Here is a 16,485-nt window from a genome sequence, read left to right on the forward strand (position 1 = left end):
ATCGGCAGGCGGACTCTCAAGCACTGCGCCACCAGGGAAGCCCTATGTAACTTTTTAGAAGAAAAATCTCCTGTACATATTTGTAATTGTGTTCTCCCACCCTTGTTTTATAAACACTTTCCATACATCTGAATATATAACCGAATTCAATTAAATCAAAACATTAAATTGTTTTAATCATTCTTTTGTTAGGAATCTACTTTTTAGTCTATCCAGCTTTTTAATTATCATTAGTAAATCTACAGAAGATACCTCTGTGCCAGTAGCTTTATTTTTTCTTTGAATTTCCAGAAGAGTAATTATTGAATCTTAGGATATAACATGAACAGCTATGTATTGCCAAAATATTTTCCAGTGGTGCCAGTTACAAAACCACTGTCACTAGCAACTGTATGTATAAAAGTAGAAAAACTGAAGCTGCAGAGGGAGAATTCAGCCATTTATTTAGTAGACTTCAACTCAAGAGCAATGGAATAGAGCTACTTATTAAATTAGTTGATGCAATAACTTTCATTCCTGACTCCTCTTAACGGCAGTCAAAAGAATTATTCATTCCTTTGTTCTTGCTTGTCAGTGTTGCATTTAGGTCTGAAATCGTGGGCTTGAACCAACTTAATTAAATTATTTTGCTTATCTATATAATGAGAGTTGGAACACACACTGAGGGATCTAGAAGTTTCTTCCCAAACCATATATTCACAATATTGGGATTTTTCTGTTTACAGATATTATAAATGCTCAGCATAAAAATATTAGAAACATAAGCAAAGAAAGAAAATCCATCCTTAGTCCCAACAAGAAAGCCCCTTGGTTCATATTTTTGGTATGTCCTTCAAAAGTATTCTATGTGTGTATGTATACTCATTTTTTTTTTAAAAAATGGAATCTATTGTACTGTTTTCACTATGCTTTGTTTTTTCCACTTAATATCTCATGAACATTTTCCCACGCCAATGAGTATTCTTCAGCAACATCATTTTTAATGGCTCCGTGGCTATATCATGATATATCTACCCTTTTCCCTATTATTGGACATGTGTTTCCAGTTTTGTTAAATATAATACATAGTTCTGCAATGAACATCCTTATATCCATTTCCTGAGAATAAGTTCTAGAAGTGGAATAGCTAACATACAGAACGCTAATAATTTTTATATGTATTGCCAAATTACCCTCCCAAAGTGTTGTAATTTACAACCTACCATCACTGCATAAAAAAGTGACTTCCCAACTTGATAGTGAGGAATTGTATATCACAGATGTCCTAAAATAGGTATATGTATGTATAAGCAAATTTCTTTTCAGAAATCGGGAGTCAAAAACTTTCTCCTTTTATACCTTCAGTTGCTTAGATAGATAAAAAGTTTATCTCTAGCTACTCTCTTTGACTGTGTTTAATTTCCTCCTATTATAATTTAGTCATTAATATAGCTGAGATTAGTTCTGAGGCCCTACTTTGGAAATGACAGTTTAAGACTCTGAGGTGAAATGTTCTTTCATAACAACTTCCTCTGTTTTCTGTTTGACAGGCCACGCCCCCTGTGAACATTCCAGGATCGGCCAAGTTCACCCCCAATGGCAGCAGCTTCAGCATTTCTTGGCAGTCTCCTCCAGTTACCTTCACAGGCATTCCAGTAAGTAGGAAAGCAAAAAGCCAGAAATCTGGTCAAAGCCAAACATATATTTAGAGAACAAATTGTAGAAACATGCAAGAAAAAGACGAAAATTGGAATGCCAGAAGAATTCTTTTTTTTTTTTTTTTAATGATATTTGTAAACTCAGCGAGGTGTCTCGTGGTCCAGACAGGCCCAACTTCTTTGTAAAAAGGTGTTTTGACTGGAATTTTAGAAACTAAAAGACAGTTTCATCTGTTGATAAACAACTTGTTGGAAATATATCAAGATTTTTTGTGTGGGTGGTGTATTTGTATGTTTCCAAAAGGCTTTATAAAATTAATAGCTGAACTCAGACCCTGAACATAAAAGAAGGAGACCCTATACGTAAATGGCATTTATCATTATGAGTAACTTTATAAGATTTGACTTTGAAATTATTGTTTGTGGGTATGTCATTTTGCAAGTTCAAATAGTAGAAATTGAAATCACTTTTTTTCTTCCAAAGCCTGAATAGTCCATGCTGAGAGGTAATTTGCAAATAAATGAGTGCTGAAATATGCCATTGGGTTTAAGTAGTATATAAGAATTGATTTGATATGGTAAATGATTACTGTCTGAAAACTCAGCATGAATGTGCTTGATTCTTAACTATTCATTTAAAAAGATATTGGGTCTTTTATAGCTTATCACAGAATATCCATAGACCCCCATACCGCTGATGCTCAAGGGGGTTTATAACTCCTGATAAGGTTCAGGAAAGTGGCTTATGATAACAGACATTAACCTTATTTTCTCCTCTCCACCCCTCTCCCTAAGGACCTCACAAAAGCTTCTTATTACAACCACTGGCAACTCCCAGAGGTTTCCAGCAAATACCAAGGCCTCCTGTGGAGCAGATAAAAATGAAAGTGGCTCAGTCAATTACGCTGTGCTCTGTCAATTAATATTTACGAAATTCCCTAGAGGAATAGTCAACAATAAAAAGCATCCTGCTGGCAGCAATTCGAGAATTTGTGGCTTCCAGAAAATACTCCTAGAATAGGATTTTTAAACAGGATCATGGATCTGGAATAATTATGAAAGGTGCCTCCTTCACGAAGAGTGGAACTGCTTGTTCTCAAAAAGCAAGAATACGATGAATGCCCTGTTAGTAAACGTTTAAAAAGAATAGCTTAGACATGTAGGTATTAGTTTTGTTTCTGGCAGGAGCAATGATCCCCTCAGGTGGGTGTCAGAGGTAAACAATCAGCCCTTTCGGCGACTTTTTTTTTTGGATAGACATAAAAGGACCCAGAGTGGCTCTCAACATGACATTTGAGACAACCCTTCTAAGCCAGCAAGGCAGCTACAATCACAGAATGACAGAGACCTGCTATTCTGAATTCCATTCCTTCCCTTCTTTGATTTGAGCAGAATTTTCAGGAGCATCCCCCTAAAGCTGATCTGGTGTAAAAACAAGTATAGTGTGTAGACAGAACAGCCCAGTTCAGACTTCCTTTCAAATTACCTCTATGACCAGCCCAAATGGAATATTTTCCCCTTTGTTCTATTATTTAAATCATCTCCTTCTGAAGTATAGTGTGACATCACGCTGTGTGGTGGTTGTTTTTTTCTCAAATTGGGGTATAGTTGTTTTACAATGTGGTGTTAGTTTCTACTGTACAGTGAAGTGGAGTTCCCTGTGCTATACAGCAGGTTCTCATTACTTATCTATTTTATACATATTAGTGTATACATGTCAATCCCAATCTCCCAGTTCATCCCACCACCCCCCACTTTCCCCCCTTGGTGTCCATACATTTGTTCTCTACGTCTGTGTGTCTATTTCTGCCTTGCAAACCGGTTCATCTGTACCATTTTTCTAGATTCCACATATATGCATTAATATACGATATTTGTTTTTCTGTCTCTGACATTTCACTAGTTCCGTGTCCTCCAAAGTTCCTAAATGTCTTACACGGTAGGATACCAGCCAGGATACCTCCTCTTGTTGGTTTTTCAACAGTGAAATTTTAAAACTCTTCTCTCTGTGGGCACTGTGGACAGAGTCCCTCATTTTGCTATCGATTGGTTACCAGGGACGTTCTGGACTAGAGCTTTGACAGAAAGTACATAGAGTAACTGAGTTAACTAGGTATCCCACTAAAATCCTTCTAATTTATCGTTTCGCCAGAGAATTCTCAATCTATCTGGTTTTAGACTGTTTCAGCAGTCAAGCTTGCCATTGCTATCTAAAAATAAAGGTAAGGGGATGGAGGGAGCTGCCATTTTTGAAGGCTTTTGTTTAATTCTAGAAAAAAGACAAGGAGGCTTACTACTAAAAATGTTCTTCCTTCCTACTCTCTATCAATGCTTTTTTTTAAAGAAAAAAAAAAAAAAAACTGGCTGTTTGCTGTCCGCCCCCTTCTACAGGGGGCTGGATCTCACAACTCCACACCACCCAGGCATAGGACTGTCACATGTCCACTGGCTGGGTGCCAGCAACCATCCCTGAATCCTCCAGGGGTGCTAGTCCTGCCTCTAGAAGACAGGGAGCCAGGCTGACTCTGAGAACATGTGAGTCCCCACCTCCTAAATTCGTGTAATAGGATTTTCAGACAGAAGCTCTAAAAGTTTTAAATGATAAGGTACTAGTATCAGTGGTGGCTTCAACCTTATCCAGACTGAAGGACAGAGCAGTTGCCATTTTATTAAATCCTCATTAAAGAACACATTTCTTGTACTCCAAAGCAAGTACTCTGAGGTTGTCAACCCCATTTAAGGTTTCCTTTTCTGCCATGTCTTTGAGACCTGGTATTGAAGAGGGGATGCTTTTGTATGCTTCCTAGAAAGTAGAAATAATCTCCTTCTGCGAAATCCCAAGGTTTGAAGAATGTTATTTATTCATTTGCCTACACTGGACTTCCTGAATTTGGGGCTTTAATAAGTTCCCTGGGTAAGACCTCTTCCCGGAAGGTGTATAGCCTAGAAGGTCAATCTGCATATTCGCCAATGGAACGAGGCTATGGACATAGGGGTAGGGAGAAGGCCATGGTTAATTACTGCTTTCTTTGACCTGTTTTTCCCCAATGACCCCTAATTATCTCCATTTCTTTCCCTGTCTTTTCATGGCAGAAAGCTGAGAGCTCTTGGCCCCTGTGTGTTAGTCTGCCATAGTAGACTGGGTGGCTTAAACATCCCACATTTATTTTCTCACAATTCTGGAGGCCAGAAGTCTCAGATCAGTGTGCTAGCTGATTCAGTTACTGGTAAGGGCTCTCTTGCTGCCTTGTCAGGGGCCAACGTTTTGATATGTCCTCACATGGCCTTTTCTTTTGTGGGGGTAGGGAGACAGAGAGCCCTTTGGTGTCTCTTCTTCTAAGGACACTAATCCTATTGGATCAGGGTCCCACCCTTTGGACCTCATGTGTCTTTAATTACTTCCTTAGAGACCCCATCTCCAAATACAACTACACTGAGAATTAGGGCTTCAACATGTGAACGGGGTGGAGCGGACACAAAATCCAGTCCATAATAGGCCCCATGCAAGCAAATAGGAGCTAATCAACCTGCTATCCAAGGGCCATTCCAAGAGGCTTCAGGCCAGAAAGACAGTCTCCAGACCTGAAATAGTAGTGCTTAATTGTTAGCTTTTTTAGCTGGTTTGTTTTTTATTAACACTTTGATGGAGGGTTCGGAATATTATGTTAGAAGAGATTAAAACCAAGACAAGGGGCTTTTTTCCTTTTTTTTCCCATTTGGGAGATAGAAAATGACAAAGAAAAGAAATTTCTCCAGCGTATTTATGGAAGGACACAACCTCTGTATTACTGCTCTGGTGTGAGGCAAGTCCTGACTGGCATTTACAAGCCGTGACCTCTAGCCGGTCACAGGACCTCTTTCAAGCAATGCCCTTGACTCAGCTCTACGACAACCACCTTGTATCGTTGAACACAGTGCCTGGCACTGGCTGACATTATGTTGTACTTCCTAGTGTTGTTATCTGTGACATGTCTCATTACTGTAAAACCGGGGGCAGAGAAAGTGGATTCTCCCTATCTGGGGTTGACTCATATAACACAAATATACTCAACATATGGGAAAAATTAGCCACGATTTTTGCAGACTATGGTTTAGAATTCTTTAAACCCTTCTGAGGTCACACCTAATCAGGAGACAAATTACAGGCATATAGCCCATTTTAGTTATTTAGAAATAATACCATACAGTACTCTCTCTAAGTGTATTATATGCTTTATAAAACATGTCCCCAAATAGAACTTAAAAATGGTTAAGATGTAAAACAAATAACTCTGGAATGTGGAGGCCAGTGGAAGAAAGAGCCGAATCATGTTTTCCAGGGCTTTATTCCAGGGCACACAATACTGCCATCAGTTACGAGGCAGGATGGAAGAGAGAAAAAGCAGGGCTTTGACACCATTCAGAACTAAGATCCAAGGTCGGCTGGTGTCAGACAGCCCATATTCAAATCCCGGGTCCGCCATTTACTTTTTGTGTGGCCTCAGCAACTTCCTTAACTTCTCCATTTCCTCATCTATAAAGTGGAAGTGATAGCGATGCTTATCCTGGGCTCATTATGAGGATTAAATTAGATAACACAGGGGAAGGTACTTAGTTTAACAAGCTCTTGGTAATTACTGATACTACTTTTAACTCTGGGATGCATGTAGGCCAGTTCCCTGCTCTAAGCCTAAATTGTCTTACCTACAAAATGCAGATAGTGCTATTAAAAAATCTCCAGGGGGGCTTCCCTGGTGGCGCAGTGGTTGAGAGTCTGCCTGCCGATGCGGGGGACACTCGTTCGTGCCCCAGTCCGGAAAGATCCCACGTGCCGCGGAGCGGCTGGGCCTGTGAGCCATGGCTACTGAGCCTGCGCGTCCGGAGCCTGTGCTCCGCAACGGGAGAGGCCACAACAGCGAGAGGCCTGCGTACCGCAAAAAAAAAAAAAAAAAACTTCAGGAAAGCTCCCGATCAATAGCCGGAGGATATTGATCCTCCCACAGAACTAAGCCACACGCTGGTGTGTGAACAGGGTCCCGGCTTCCGCTATGCTGCAGCCTGTAGAAACCCAGGTCTGTTGTAGAACGGGAGGGGCTGCCATCAGACAGGACTAGACACGAAACACGTGTGTCCTCAACTCCAGACTTAAGAAAGCCGTTAGCAGAAATAAAGAAGATAGAGAAGGGTTCTTCCTGCAGTGGGTCCAAACCTGCCCCTCATTCCTCCCCTAAACCTATGAGGTCACCAGTTTTCTAATTTCAGTTAAGTGGCACCCCCATCCCTCCAGCCTCTCAGGCCAGGACCTAGGAGGCATCCTTGATTCATCGAAAGATTTGTCCTCTTATTTTCTGTCCTATATCCCATCTATCAGCAAGTCCTGGACTCTGCCTCTACAGGATACGGATGCAGCCCCTTATCCCCACCACTGCCACGCTCTCATCTAAATCACCAGTACGTTTTTCTCCTGAAACAGTGCAAAAGGCTCTTAAGCGGTCCTCGGGGCTCCTGTCCAGGCTCTTGGTAACTCATTCTCCAAGGAGCCAGAACCATCTTTGTAAAGCGTTAACCAGATGTCTCACTTTCTTAAAACGCTCCACTGGCTTCCCTTGCATTTAGAATCACCTTCAAATTCCTCATCACAGCTCCAAGACATGACCTGAACCCACCTCCTCCTGTCCTCCCGCCTTCCTCCTGCCTCCCACGCATTGTCTACCGGCCCCACTGGCACTCTGCACCTGGGAGGCCTTGGCCCTCGCCTGCCCCCTTTCCCCGGAGTGCCCTGTAGATCAAAGGTAACCTCCCCAAGAAGCCTTCCCTCACCACCCTGAACAAATATGTCCTCTCCTTCCATCACGCTTGGCCTGGTAGCCAATTTTATTTTCTTCAGGCACTTATCACTAAAATGTCCTTACTTGTTTTATACTTATTGTCCAACTCCCCACTAGAATGTACACTCCATGAGGGCAGAGACTTTATCTTGTTCAGCACTGTATCCCCACAATCTAGAACAGTGCCTGGGGCATAGTAAGTATTTAATAAATACTTGTTGAATGAAGAGCATTTTATAATCTCATATCACCCCATGCAAAATTGACTGTATGGCAATTCTTCAAAACTTAGAACCTTCCACATTATCCCCGGCTGATGGAAACAGTGTCACTGTTGTGTCACCTAAACATTTCCAGTTCTCTGACTGAATAAAGAGGTACTCTTGGGATTCTACAATAATTTTTAAAACAAAATTTTTTTTTCATTGTCCTGAGCACTTAAAACAAGTCATATGAGCATATTCTAGATCATCTACAGTGGTAGTAAACTCTGAAGCGTTCACTCCCTCTACTGTGCTAATATGCATCCTGGTCCCGATGGGATGGGGGATGAGAGTGGGAGGTGGGGATTCTGCTTCTGGAAGAACCTACATATCCATCCACATCAAATGCAGACACTGAACTCCAAAGCTTTGGTTTTTTAAAAATTATGTATGTCACTCACCTCTGCTGGACCTCAATCCACCTAACTTTAGCAAAAAGTAAAGACCAATGGTACAGAATAAATGAGACTCATGGCAATAATGGTTTAAAATGTTAGATTTTTTTTCTTACATGTTTAATTTTTTTAAATTAATGACTAGGAAAATAACACTTATGTACATTCCTTTACATTGAAACAAAATAGAAAATACTGGTCCCTGTACTAGAGAATATCAATTCTATGGAATGTTCCCATGACTGTTGGTTGGTACTGGTATTTCTGTGGTCATGTTGGCTTCTAAGTGATTAAGTTTATCAATTTATTAGATGTTTGCTCTTTTGTATATGGCAATATTGTATATTTACTTGAAACATCATTTATCTTTCGTTATAAAATGAGTTTTGTGTAGCTTTTGAGAATCCCATTTGCTGGGAAGATATTTAGTGCTAGGTGAGCAGGTGATACAAAGAGAATAAGTGAGAAATGCAAGAGGAATGGAGAACAAAGGGGACCCTCCCATCATTACGACTGAGAGGTGGGGCATAAGGGGGTTAAACACATGCTCTGGCATCAGGGAGAGCTCAGTACAGCCCTGGCCATTGCAAGTTCCATGACCTGGGGCAAGTTATTTAACCTCCCTGTGCTTGGTTTCCTCATCTATAAAATAGGAACAGTGAGTACTTATCACATGGGGTAGATGTGAAAGTAAAGCTGTTGTCAGTGACCCTGGCACATAGTGGATGCTCAGTAAATACTACAAGGTTGACATTCATTCTTGATTTGCTCAGGATCTTTGCTTCTTGCCATTATCCCTGTTCAGACCCCAGAGTCTGCCATGTGGACGTCTTATGCTAGAAGCCATTTATTTACTGGCTGTGAATGATCTAACTGAATAAACAGAAGGCAGAGATCCACATTGTGTGTTGCCACTGACTAGCTGTATAATCTCAGAGAACTCTCTTAACGTCTTTTCTTCTTTAAAAGAGAGACAGATGAGGCTTGGAATAGGAATATGCTTTAAGGTTTAAAATATTCAAGTGAAAATGGGCAACTGGGAATGCAGAGATGTTGCGAAGTCATGAAGATTTGTAAAGTATTCATTGTTGCTGGGTCTTTTCTGTTGGGGGATGCCTTTAAATGCCACCATGAGCATCACCCCATCCATTTTAACATGTCGTCTCTGTGAAGGAAGCACAACCTCTCCGTGTCTGATCGTTGGGTACCCCTGCCCATGTGGCAAAGGCTAACGAAATGCATGGTGAGGAGAGCCTGCCCCGTTAACTTTGTTTTCCATGTGCTTACTAGGTGTCACCAACCCACAGTCACCCAGTGGGCACAGGAGAGCAGAGACAGCACACTCACACCGTCTTGTCCTCCCCACCCAGAGGGACGGTCAGCCTAAGGTATGACTGCTTGAAACCCCACACGCCTCCTCTCCAGGGAATTAACTGAAAAATAGAACAGCCAGGAAAAGAGAAACCAGAGATACAATCTTCATAAAATTCCCCTGAAATGGATGAAACACCCTTTCTTTTGTTCCCATAGTTTTCCCCATCTATTAACTCTTGATAAAGATTTGCTATTTTTCTGGGGTCACAGTTTACAGTAAATTTTCTTGCAGAATAGGTAATGCTGATTACAGGGTATCTTTAAAGCCATGTTGCATTAACGGCTGTATGAAATGTACAAAATAGAGTTTTTAAGCCAGATCAAGGAGGACCTCGCCAGGATTCCCGTAACCAGAAGACTAGGAATTTGAGAAGCAGAAGAGCATTTGAAAGTACATATTTAAAAACTTGAAAGAATAATGCTCTCTACTGGTATTTCTTGTATTTACTTATTTAATTCAGTGTTATGAAGATGCCCAAATGGACACGTCTACAAATGGACAAATAGAAGCTGAAGAGTATTGTAAGTACTAAAGTAGCAAATTTTAACAGTTCAGTGTAGTGGCTGTGAAAACATCCCGCACAGGTTAACGGCTGAACCTAGAGAGACCCCCTACTATGTTTCCTAACTTTTTCTAGATTTTTCCAGGGATTTTGAGCCCTCCGAAGAATGCCCATTGAGTCCCTCACACTGAATACTGTTTCCTGGCCTGTCTTACAGGAAGCCCCGGGGAGAGGGCAAGAAGTGCCGGAAGGTGTACGGCATGGAGAACCGTGACATGTGGTGCACGGCCTGCCGCTGGAAGAAGGCCTGCCAGCGGTTCATTGACTAATGCACAGGCCCCTGATCGTCGCCCAGACACTCCTGCCCTTGACTTGTGCTGAGGGTGTTGGGAAGCGCTTTTCCTTCTGAATAAAACACACTTGAAACCCAGGGAAAGCACTTCCGGGAACCTTGGTGAAATCACAGCAAAAAACAAAAAAGGTCACCACCCTCACTGTTCTTGCTGAGAACCCAGCCGAGAGCAGCTGTAACTACTTTTTTCCTGAAAAAGTCAACTTTTTTTTTTTTTTGCTGTATGTCTAGCTCTGAAAACTATGGACTTCTGTAGCAATCGAACCAACCAAGCCCGTTTTTCCTGGAAAGGAGGCCTATTTTGATAACCTTTCTGGACAATGCCGTTTCTGAGGTTTTTTGGTGTGTTTTTTTTTTTGACACTTAAAAAAAAAAGCTACATGTTATTCAGTAGCATTTGTACAAAGAGCGATACCTGTTTTCATCGTGAATAGCTTTTTTGCCTGTTCTCCATCGGACTTCTGGAGCAGTACACATCATGATGTGTTGCCAGGAAATGGCAGCACTCTGGGTATCTTTTCTATGTCTTTTTTGTTTGTTTGTTTTGTTTTAAAGAATGGCCCCAAACTGAACCACGGTAGAGCCGTTAGCTTGAAGGGCCCAGGAGGGCATAAGCTTGAAAAGAGATTGACAATGGACATCACCAGCAGACTTCAGCCCCAGCTGAGTTCAGGACATCCCGCTGTCACAGTTGGGAAACGTCTGGGAGTCTTCCTCGGACGCCTTCCCTGAGGGGTGGCCTGGCCCACTCTCTCCCGGCCACAATGCACTCAAGACCTGGCGCGCATTGCCATCTGGGTAAGCCTCAAAGCTTCCTTCAGGGATGCGATGCCAACCATAGCTCGGATCTCTTCATCACTGCTTATCTGACAGTTGTTGCCAGGTCAGTGGCTCATCAGGCCTTCCTTCCCTCAAAACGCCACCGCTGACTGTTTTCAGAAAAGGTAGAGAACTCCAGACCATCCCGGCAGGTGTGCTTTATTTACATAGCAGAGCACAGCCTCCATGTACCCATGTGTTCAGAAAGTTATGTGAGGTCAACATCCATTCTGAGTGCACTTTTATAGGTTTTATGCTTTAGCATGTCTGGGAGATGGGTTAATGAACAATGTAAAGATTATATGGGGAAAAGGAAGGTCCAAACCTTTATTTTTCTTATCAAAATATTGGAGTTATTCATTAAGAATTTGCTCAGAAGGGAACATACAGAACACCAAAAGGAAAATGCGTGTTGGTATAGGAATCTCTCAATTTAATAGGACCAGGGCTTGCACTGTGTTCCATTTATTAGACTTTCTAGCGTGGTATTTGTTTGTTTGTCTGTCTTGGTGGTAGTGGTGCGGGGACAGGGGAGTAGTTGTCAAGCCCTATAAATAAGCTCATTCTCTGTCTACCCTACTCTTGATCGCCCTGCTAAAGTTATTCCTCCTATACCTATGCAAAGAAGTAAGAGCACCTTATAGGATGCACTGTGTCGGGACGGGGGCCTAGGATCAGCCATAGGAATGTTAAATGAAATTGCACAGAGCAAAGTTTAATATATTTAGAAATTGTACATACGCTTTTTTTTGAAAGAGTAGAAAGAAGTCGTCTAGTCATAAGAGCTGTCCTCTTTTTTTTTTTTAATAAGCAAGGGAAAAAGAAGGAGGTTCTACAGTGTGACATCTGCAATCTGTGCATTCATATATTTTGGCAATTTTATTTTTTAAACTCTCACGTGACATTTGGAGCATTATTCCTTGAAAGAGATCCTGTTTCCCTCCTTCATTTATTTTTTTCTTTAAAAACACTTATTTTAAGAGCAGAGAAAGAGCTTCATTTAATATCACATCGTGATTACCAATCAATACAGCACCAGCTATAATGTATGTTTGAGCACTAAAAGTCAGCCAGGAAAGGGTTTTTTAAGTGCAGAAACGTATTTGCATCCTCTACCCCAGCCTGTCTTTTCTTCTCCCTGGTGTCTTGTAGCTTCACCCACAAGCATCTCTGCTGGGAGGTGATGCTCTGGCCTGGTCCAGATGGCCCTGCACTGTGGCTGGATTGCCCAGTGGCCACGGTGAGTCCAAGGCTAGTCAGCCATTTCAGCAGACTCACCATGGACTTCAGTGATGGTTGGGGTGCAGTAGTGGAGCAGAGGGTTTTCTCTTCAGCAAAGTTCCATGGCCCTTGATCCTTGGATTAAGTCACTAATCAAAAGAGATTAAAGTGATGAGGGGCTAAATCCATCTCCTACTCCCAGAACTTTGGGACACAAGGAGGGAGAGATGGTGGCTGTGGAGCAGTCCTAGAGTGAGGCTCTGTGGCTCTGACCCCAGAGGTACAGCCCATGACTAGTGCTAGGCTCTGGCCTGGCTGAGCCAAGCTCAGTCCTTACCTGGGTATTAGCCAATGCACCGATACAAGCAAAGGGTAGAACTGGATGCAGCTTCCTTGGGATTTCTTCTCCTTTCTAAAGCCTCTTCACACACACTCTCTGCATCTCACACTCACGCGGGGCTCCTTTCTGCTGGCCAGCCCGGGGCTCTCTGTATCCTCTTCTCTAGCTCTGAGGTGGGCACAGACCCTCAGTACCTCCTGCACACAGACACTGATTCCCTGTACCAAGGCGTGTAATGACTAAGGGACTACCAGGCTTCACCTGCCTGGCCTTGAAGAAAAGGGATGAAACTTCTTTTAAGCCACCCAGAAAGCTACGAATTGCAATATAAAGCACTGATTATAAATGCTAAAATTAAAAAAAAATGTAGAGCTATTTTGTTACATTTTGGAACTAAATCAAGTGCCAAATTAAGTCCAAGATTTGTTTTATTCCTTTTTTTTTTTTAAAGATTTTCTGATGTGGACCATTTTTAAAGTCTTTATTTAATTTGTTACAGCATTGCTTCTGTTTTATGTTTTGGTTTTGTGGCCCCAAGGCATGTGGGATCTTAGCTCCCCAACCACACCCCCTGCATTGGAAGGCAAAGTCTTAACCACTGGACCACCAGGGAAGTCCCTGTTTTATGCCTTCTCTGTGGTACCACGTTCTTTTCTGTGTTCATTTGGCAGGGGGAGGGGAGTATGGGTGGGAAGGGAAGCCCCAGGGCATGTGGCTGTTTAGCCGAAGCCTCGCCCATCACGGGCACCTGTCTGTGCAAAAGGAACGGCAATGCAGTGTGTTCTGGTCCCAGAGTCTTTCTGAAGAAGGCATGTGGTAGCCTTTGACTTTTCTCTCCCCGTTACCCTTTCTTGTTTCTCATCTCTCTCCAAAGAAGGCATTTCCTGGTGATGGACAGGCTTCTCCAGATAGCTGCACAGCAGAGAACAGTCATTTTAAGGCTTAGTTCTTCCCAGAGAATGTGCAACCAATGTATGGGAGGCAGTGTGACAACCTGGAGGAAACACTCGGGTAGCAAGTGGGTGGGGAGCCACAGAGGAGATACAGGAGGGCTGTGGACACCTGGCTCGGGCTCACCATCCTAGAGCCGATCAGCTGGTGGTGACTGTCCCTGGGCACCTCCGAGGGAGCTGCCAGGTTCCCACTCTGGGAGCAGCTGACTGAAGCAAGGAGAGAGCTCCTTTGCGGGAAGCACTCAGGCCAGGGATGCAGGACTGCCGTGCGCATCTCGGGTGGGCACAGACTGCTCACCTCCTCACTTGCTGGGAAGTTTCCTCCCTTGTTTGGCCAAAGCCAGTGTCAGGAAGAGGGCAGTGGGCAAGAATGTGCATGCCTGTCAGCAGCTCCGCGCACCAACAGGGTGGGTGCCCGTTATGAGACGATTCTTTGTCCAGGCATAACTGTGTTGCAGATGAAAACTTTCGATATGATGTGTGTTACAGTTCTTGGGCTTTCAAACAAAACTTTAAAAAAAAATTAGTTACATGTATGTTGCAAAAGATTTCTGAAACTGACATGCGCTCTCTCAGATTTCAAGATCACTTAAGTTGGAGTCCACTGTCGCTGGTGTCACACTAAGCCACACTTGAAAGCAGCCCCGGGTTCTGCATTAGCCGGCACTGCTAAAACCCATTTCCGCCTTCATCCGACTTAAATAGAAAAGGAAAGCGCAGCATTCACTTGTGAATGTTTAGAGAAAAGTGACAGAACCTGTACATATTGGGAGAGAATACCTTAAAAATAGTAGCAAAATACTGTAAAAAATATTCTTTTCCTCAGGGAAAACTAAAGGGTATGTGAAAAATAGATCTGGAGGATCCTAAGACTAGAAAGGTTTTTATGATCTCCAGCATCTTTTCTAGTCAGAACAGTTTTTGTTTGTTTGTTTTTTAATGAACATGATACCATTTCAAGACAAATTGCCATGAACTGGACAGTACTGACTTTTTGAGGTGTGGAGGAATGCTCTATTAAACAGAACAGTTTCTTTGTTTCTTAGATCTGCATTCTAAGGCTGACATCTGAACCACAGCACAGTCCCTGGTGGGTTTTCACAGACTCATGTTAAGGCTGTTTGTGAATGTAATTATGAATATGACACCTTGGTGTTCCCTTTTATAATCAGCCGGTTGGATGACTGGTTATTAGCTGTACACAGAATTCTATAGGTGAGGGACGTGAAAGACTTGCATTTTACTTTAACAGCAGGTTAAGGAGCAAACTTCCATGGACTTTTGTGGACAAGGTGCTGCTTTTTCTCATGACCCTGTAGAATTTCTGTCAACCACATCAACTGTAGCTCTGACCTGTGTGAACGCAGGGAAGAATTTGTGCATACAAATGAGTAGAAACAGAGCACGATTCATGAATATGGATGAGCATGTGAATCATTTTGGAGAAAGCGCTGGGCACACGGGTCGACTGGAAATTTCATTTCTCTAAGAAAATAACCCAACCAGCAGCACACACGCTTTCCCTGTACCCCATACCTGTGGGAATTCCTCCAGAGCGGAACTGTTTCCTTCTGTCTTTTGCATTGTAACTAGTCAAACCGGAAGTCAGTACATAAAACGAGCTTAGCACTTTTAGGTACCAATTGTATCACTAAGTAATGCACACCACTAGAGCAAGAAAGTGTAAGATGCATTTAAAACCGACTGGTTTGCTTATTGTGACTGACTTTGAAAAGGTCCAGATCCAATCAATGATATACATGCTTTAAAAGGTGTATCTATCATAGGACCAGAAATCAAAATGGGAATTTTACTTCTGGTCCTGTTTTGTAAATAGTTCCTTTTTTTTTTTTTTTTTTTTTTAAAAAAATTCTTTTTTTTTTTAAGTCTCATGTTTTATAACTTTTCTTGTGAGTCTGAGAATCACAATGGTAATGTGTTATGTCAAAATGTAATCTTAAATACAATAATATTTATAACTTAATTTTCCAAATGAGACGGGATATATACTGCATAGGCTTCTACAATTCTGAGAGATGTGACACTTTTATAATAAGCATTAGTACTTCTCAAGTTAACAGAACTGGAAATATTTTACAAGATGCAGTGTTTTGTAATCACAAAGAACATGAACATTTTGTGGGAAATGACCTTGGTTTTATACATTGTAGCTTATTTTTTAAAATACAATAATTTACCAGACAGGAAGTTGTTAATATTATAAGCAATTCCTGCTCTCCAAACAAAGGGCTATGCCTCTTTCAAGCAAGCGTTCTGATGCATATCTTTTCAATTAACCCTCTGCAGCAAGGGTAGAAATGCAGATCAGTTGGAAGATTATTACAAGAGAATCAAGATGGCAACAGCTACTCCTTTTATCTTTACCAGTGTGTTTTCAAAGTATTTGGGGGGGGGGGAACCGTTAAGAATCATCTTATGTATCTTAAATCTTTAAAATGTTAATAGATATGCTTATAGGCAATGGGAGAAATATACTTGTAAATTCTTTAGTGTAAAATGATAGATTCCTGTCACAAGGACAAATTTATTCCTCAACCTAACCAGAACCACAAAGCTGCTTTTAACCGGCAAGTATCATTTGATGGAAATTTCTAAAATCATGGTGTGTAAAGCCCAAAGATAGAATTCTTAGGTGATCAGTGATGTTTAAAATAATTTTGTCCTCAGCACTAACTAAATAACTTTAAATTCCTTACCAGAACAAGTGCTTGATTTTTCACATGAAGAATTCACAGACAGGCAAGTCTGAGATCAGAAAGTCACTGTATTCCCAAGAGTCGGGAAACAAGAAAGGCGGCCA

At 41.8% G+C, this 16,485-nt stretch overlaps 1 protein-coding gene across 1 annotated transcript in view; it reads left to right on the forward strand.

The window, feature by feature from the left end:
* Nucleotides 1-10,656, forward strand: part of ZNF704 (zinc finger protein 704) — a 169,610-nt gene extending 158,954 nt beyond the window's left edge. Inside the window, exons 6-8 of the mRNA XM_007467364.1 lie at nt 1,530-1,634; nt 9,393-9,490; nt 10,197-10,656. Of these exons, the coding sequence (XP_007467426.1) occupies nt 1,530-1,634; nt 9,393-9,490; nt 10,197-10,308 (315 nt within the window). The 3' untranslated portion in view covers nt 10,309-10,656. The remainder of the gene's footprint in view (nt 1-1,529; nt 1,635-9,392; nt 9,491-10,196) is intronic.
* Nucleotides 10,657-16,485: the final 5,829 nt, after the last annotated feature.

This window comes from Lipotes vexillifer, unplaced genomic scaffold, assembly GCF_000442215.2.
Source record: "Lipotes vexillifer unplaced genomic scaffold, Lipotes_vexillifer_v1.1 scaffold1969, whole genome shotgun sequence".
Lineage (NCBI taxonomy): Eukaryota > Metazoa > Chordata > Mammalia > Artiodactyla > Lipotidae > Lipotes > Lipotes vexillifer.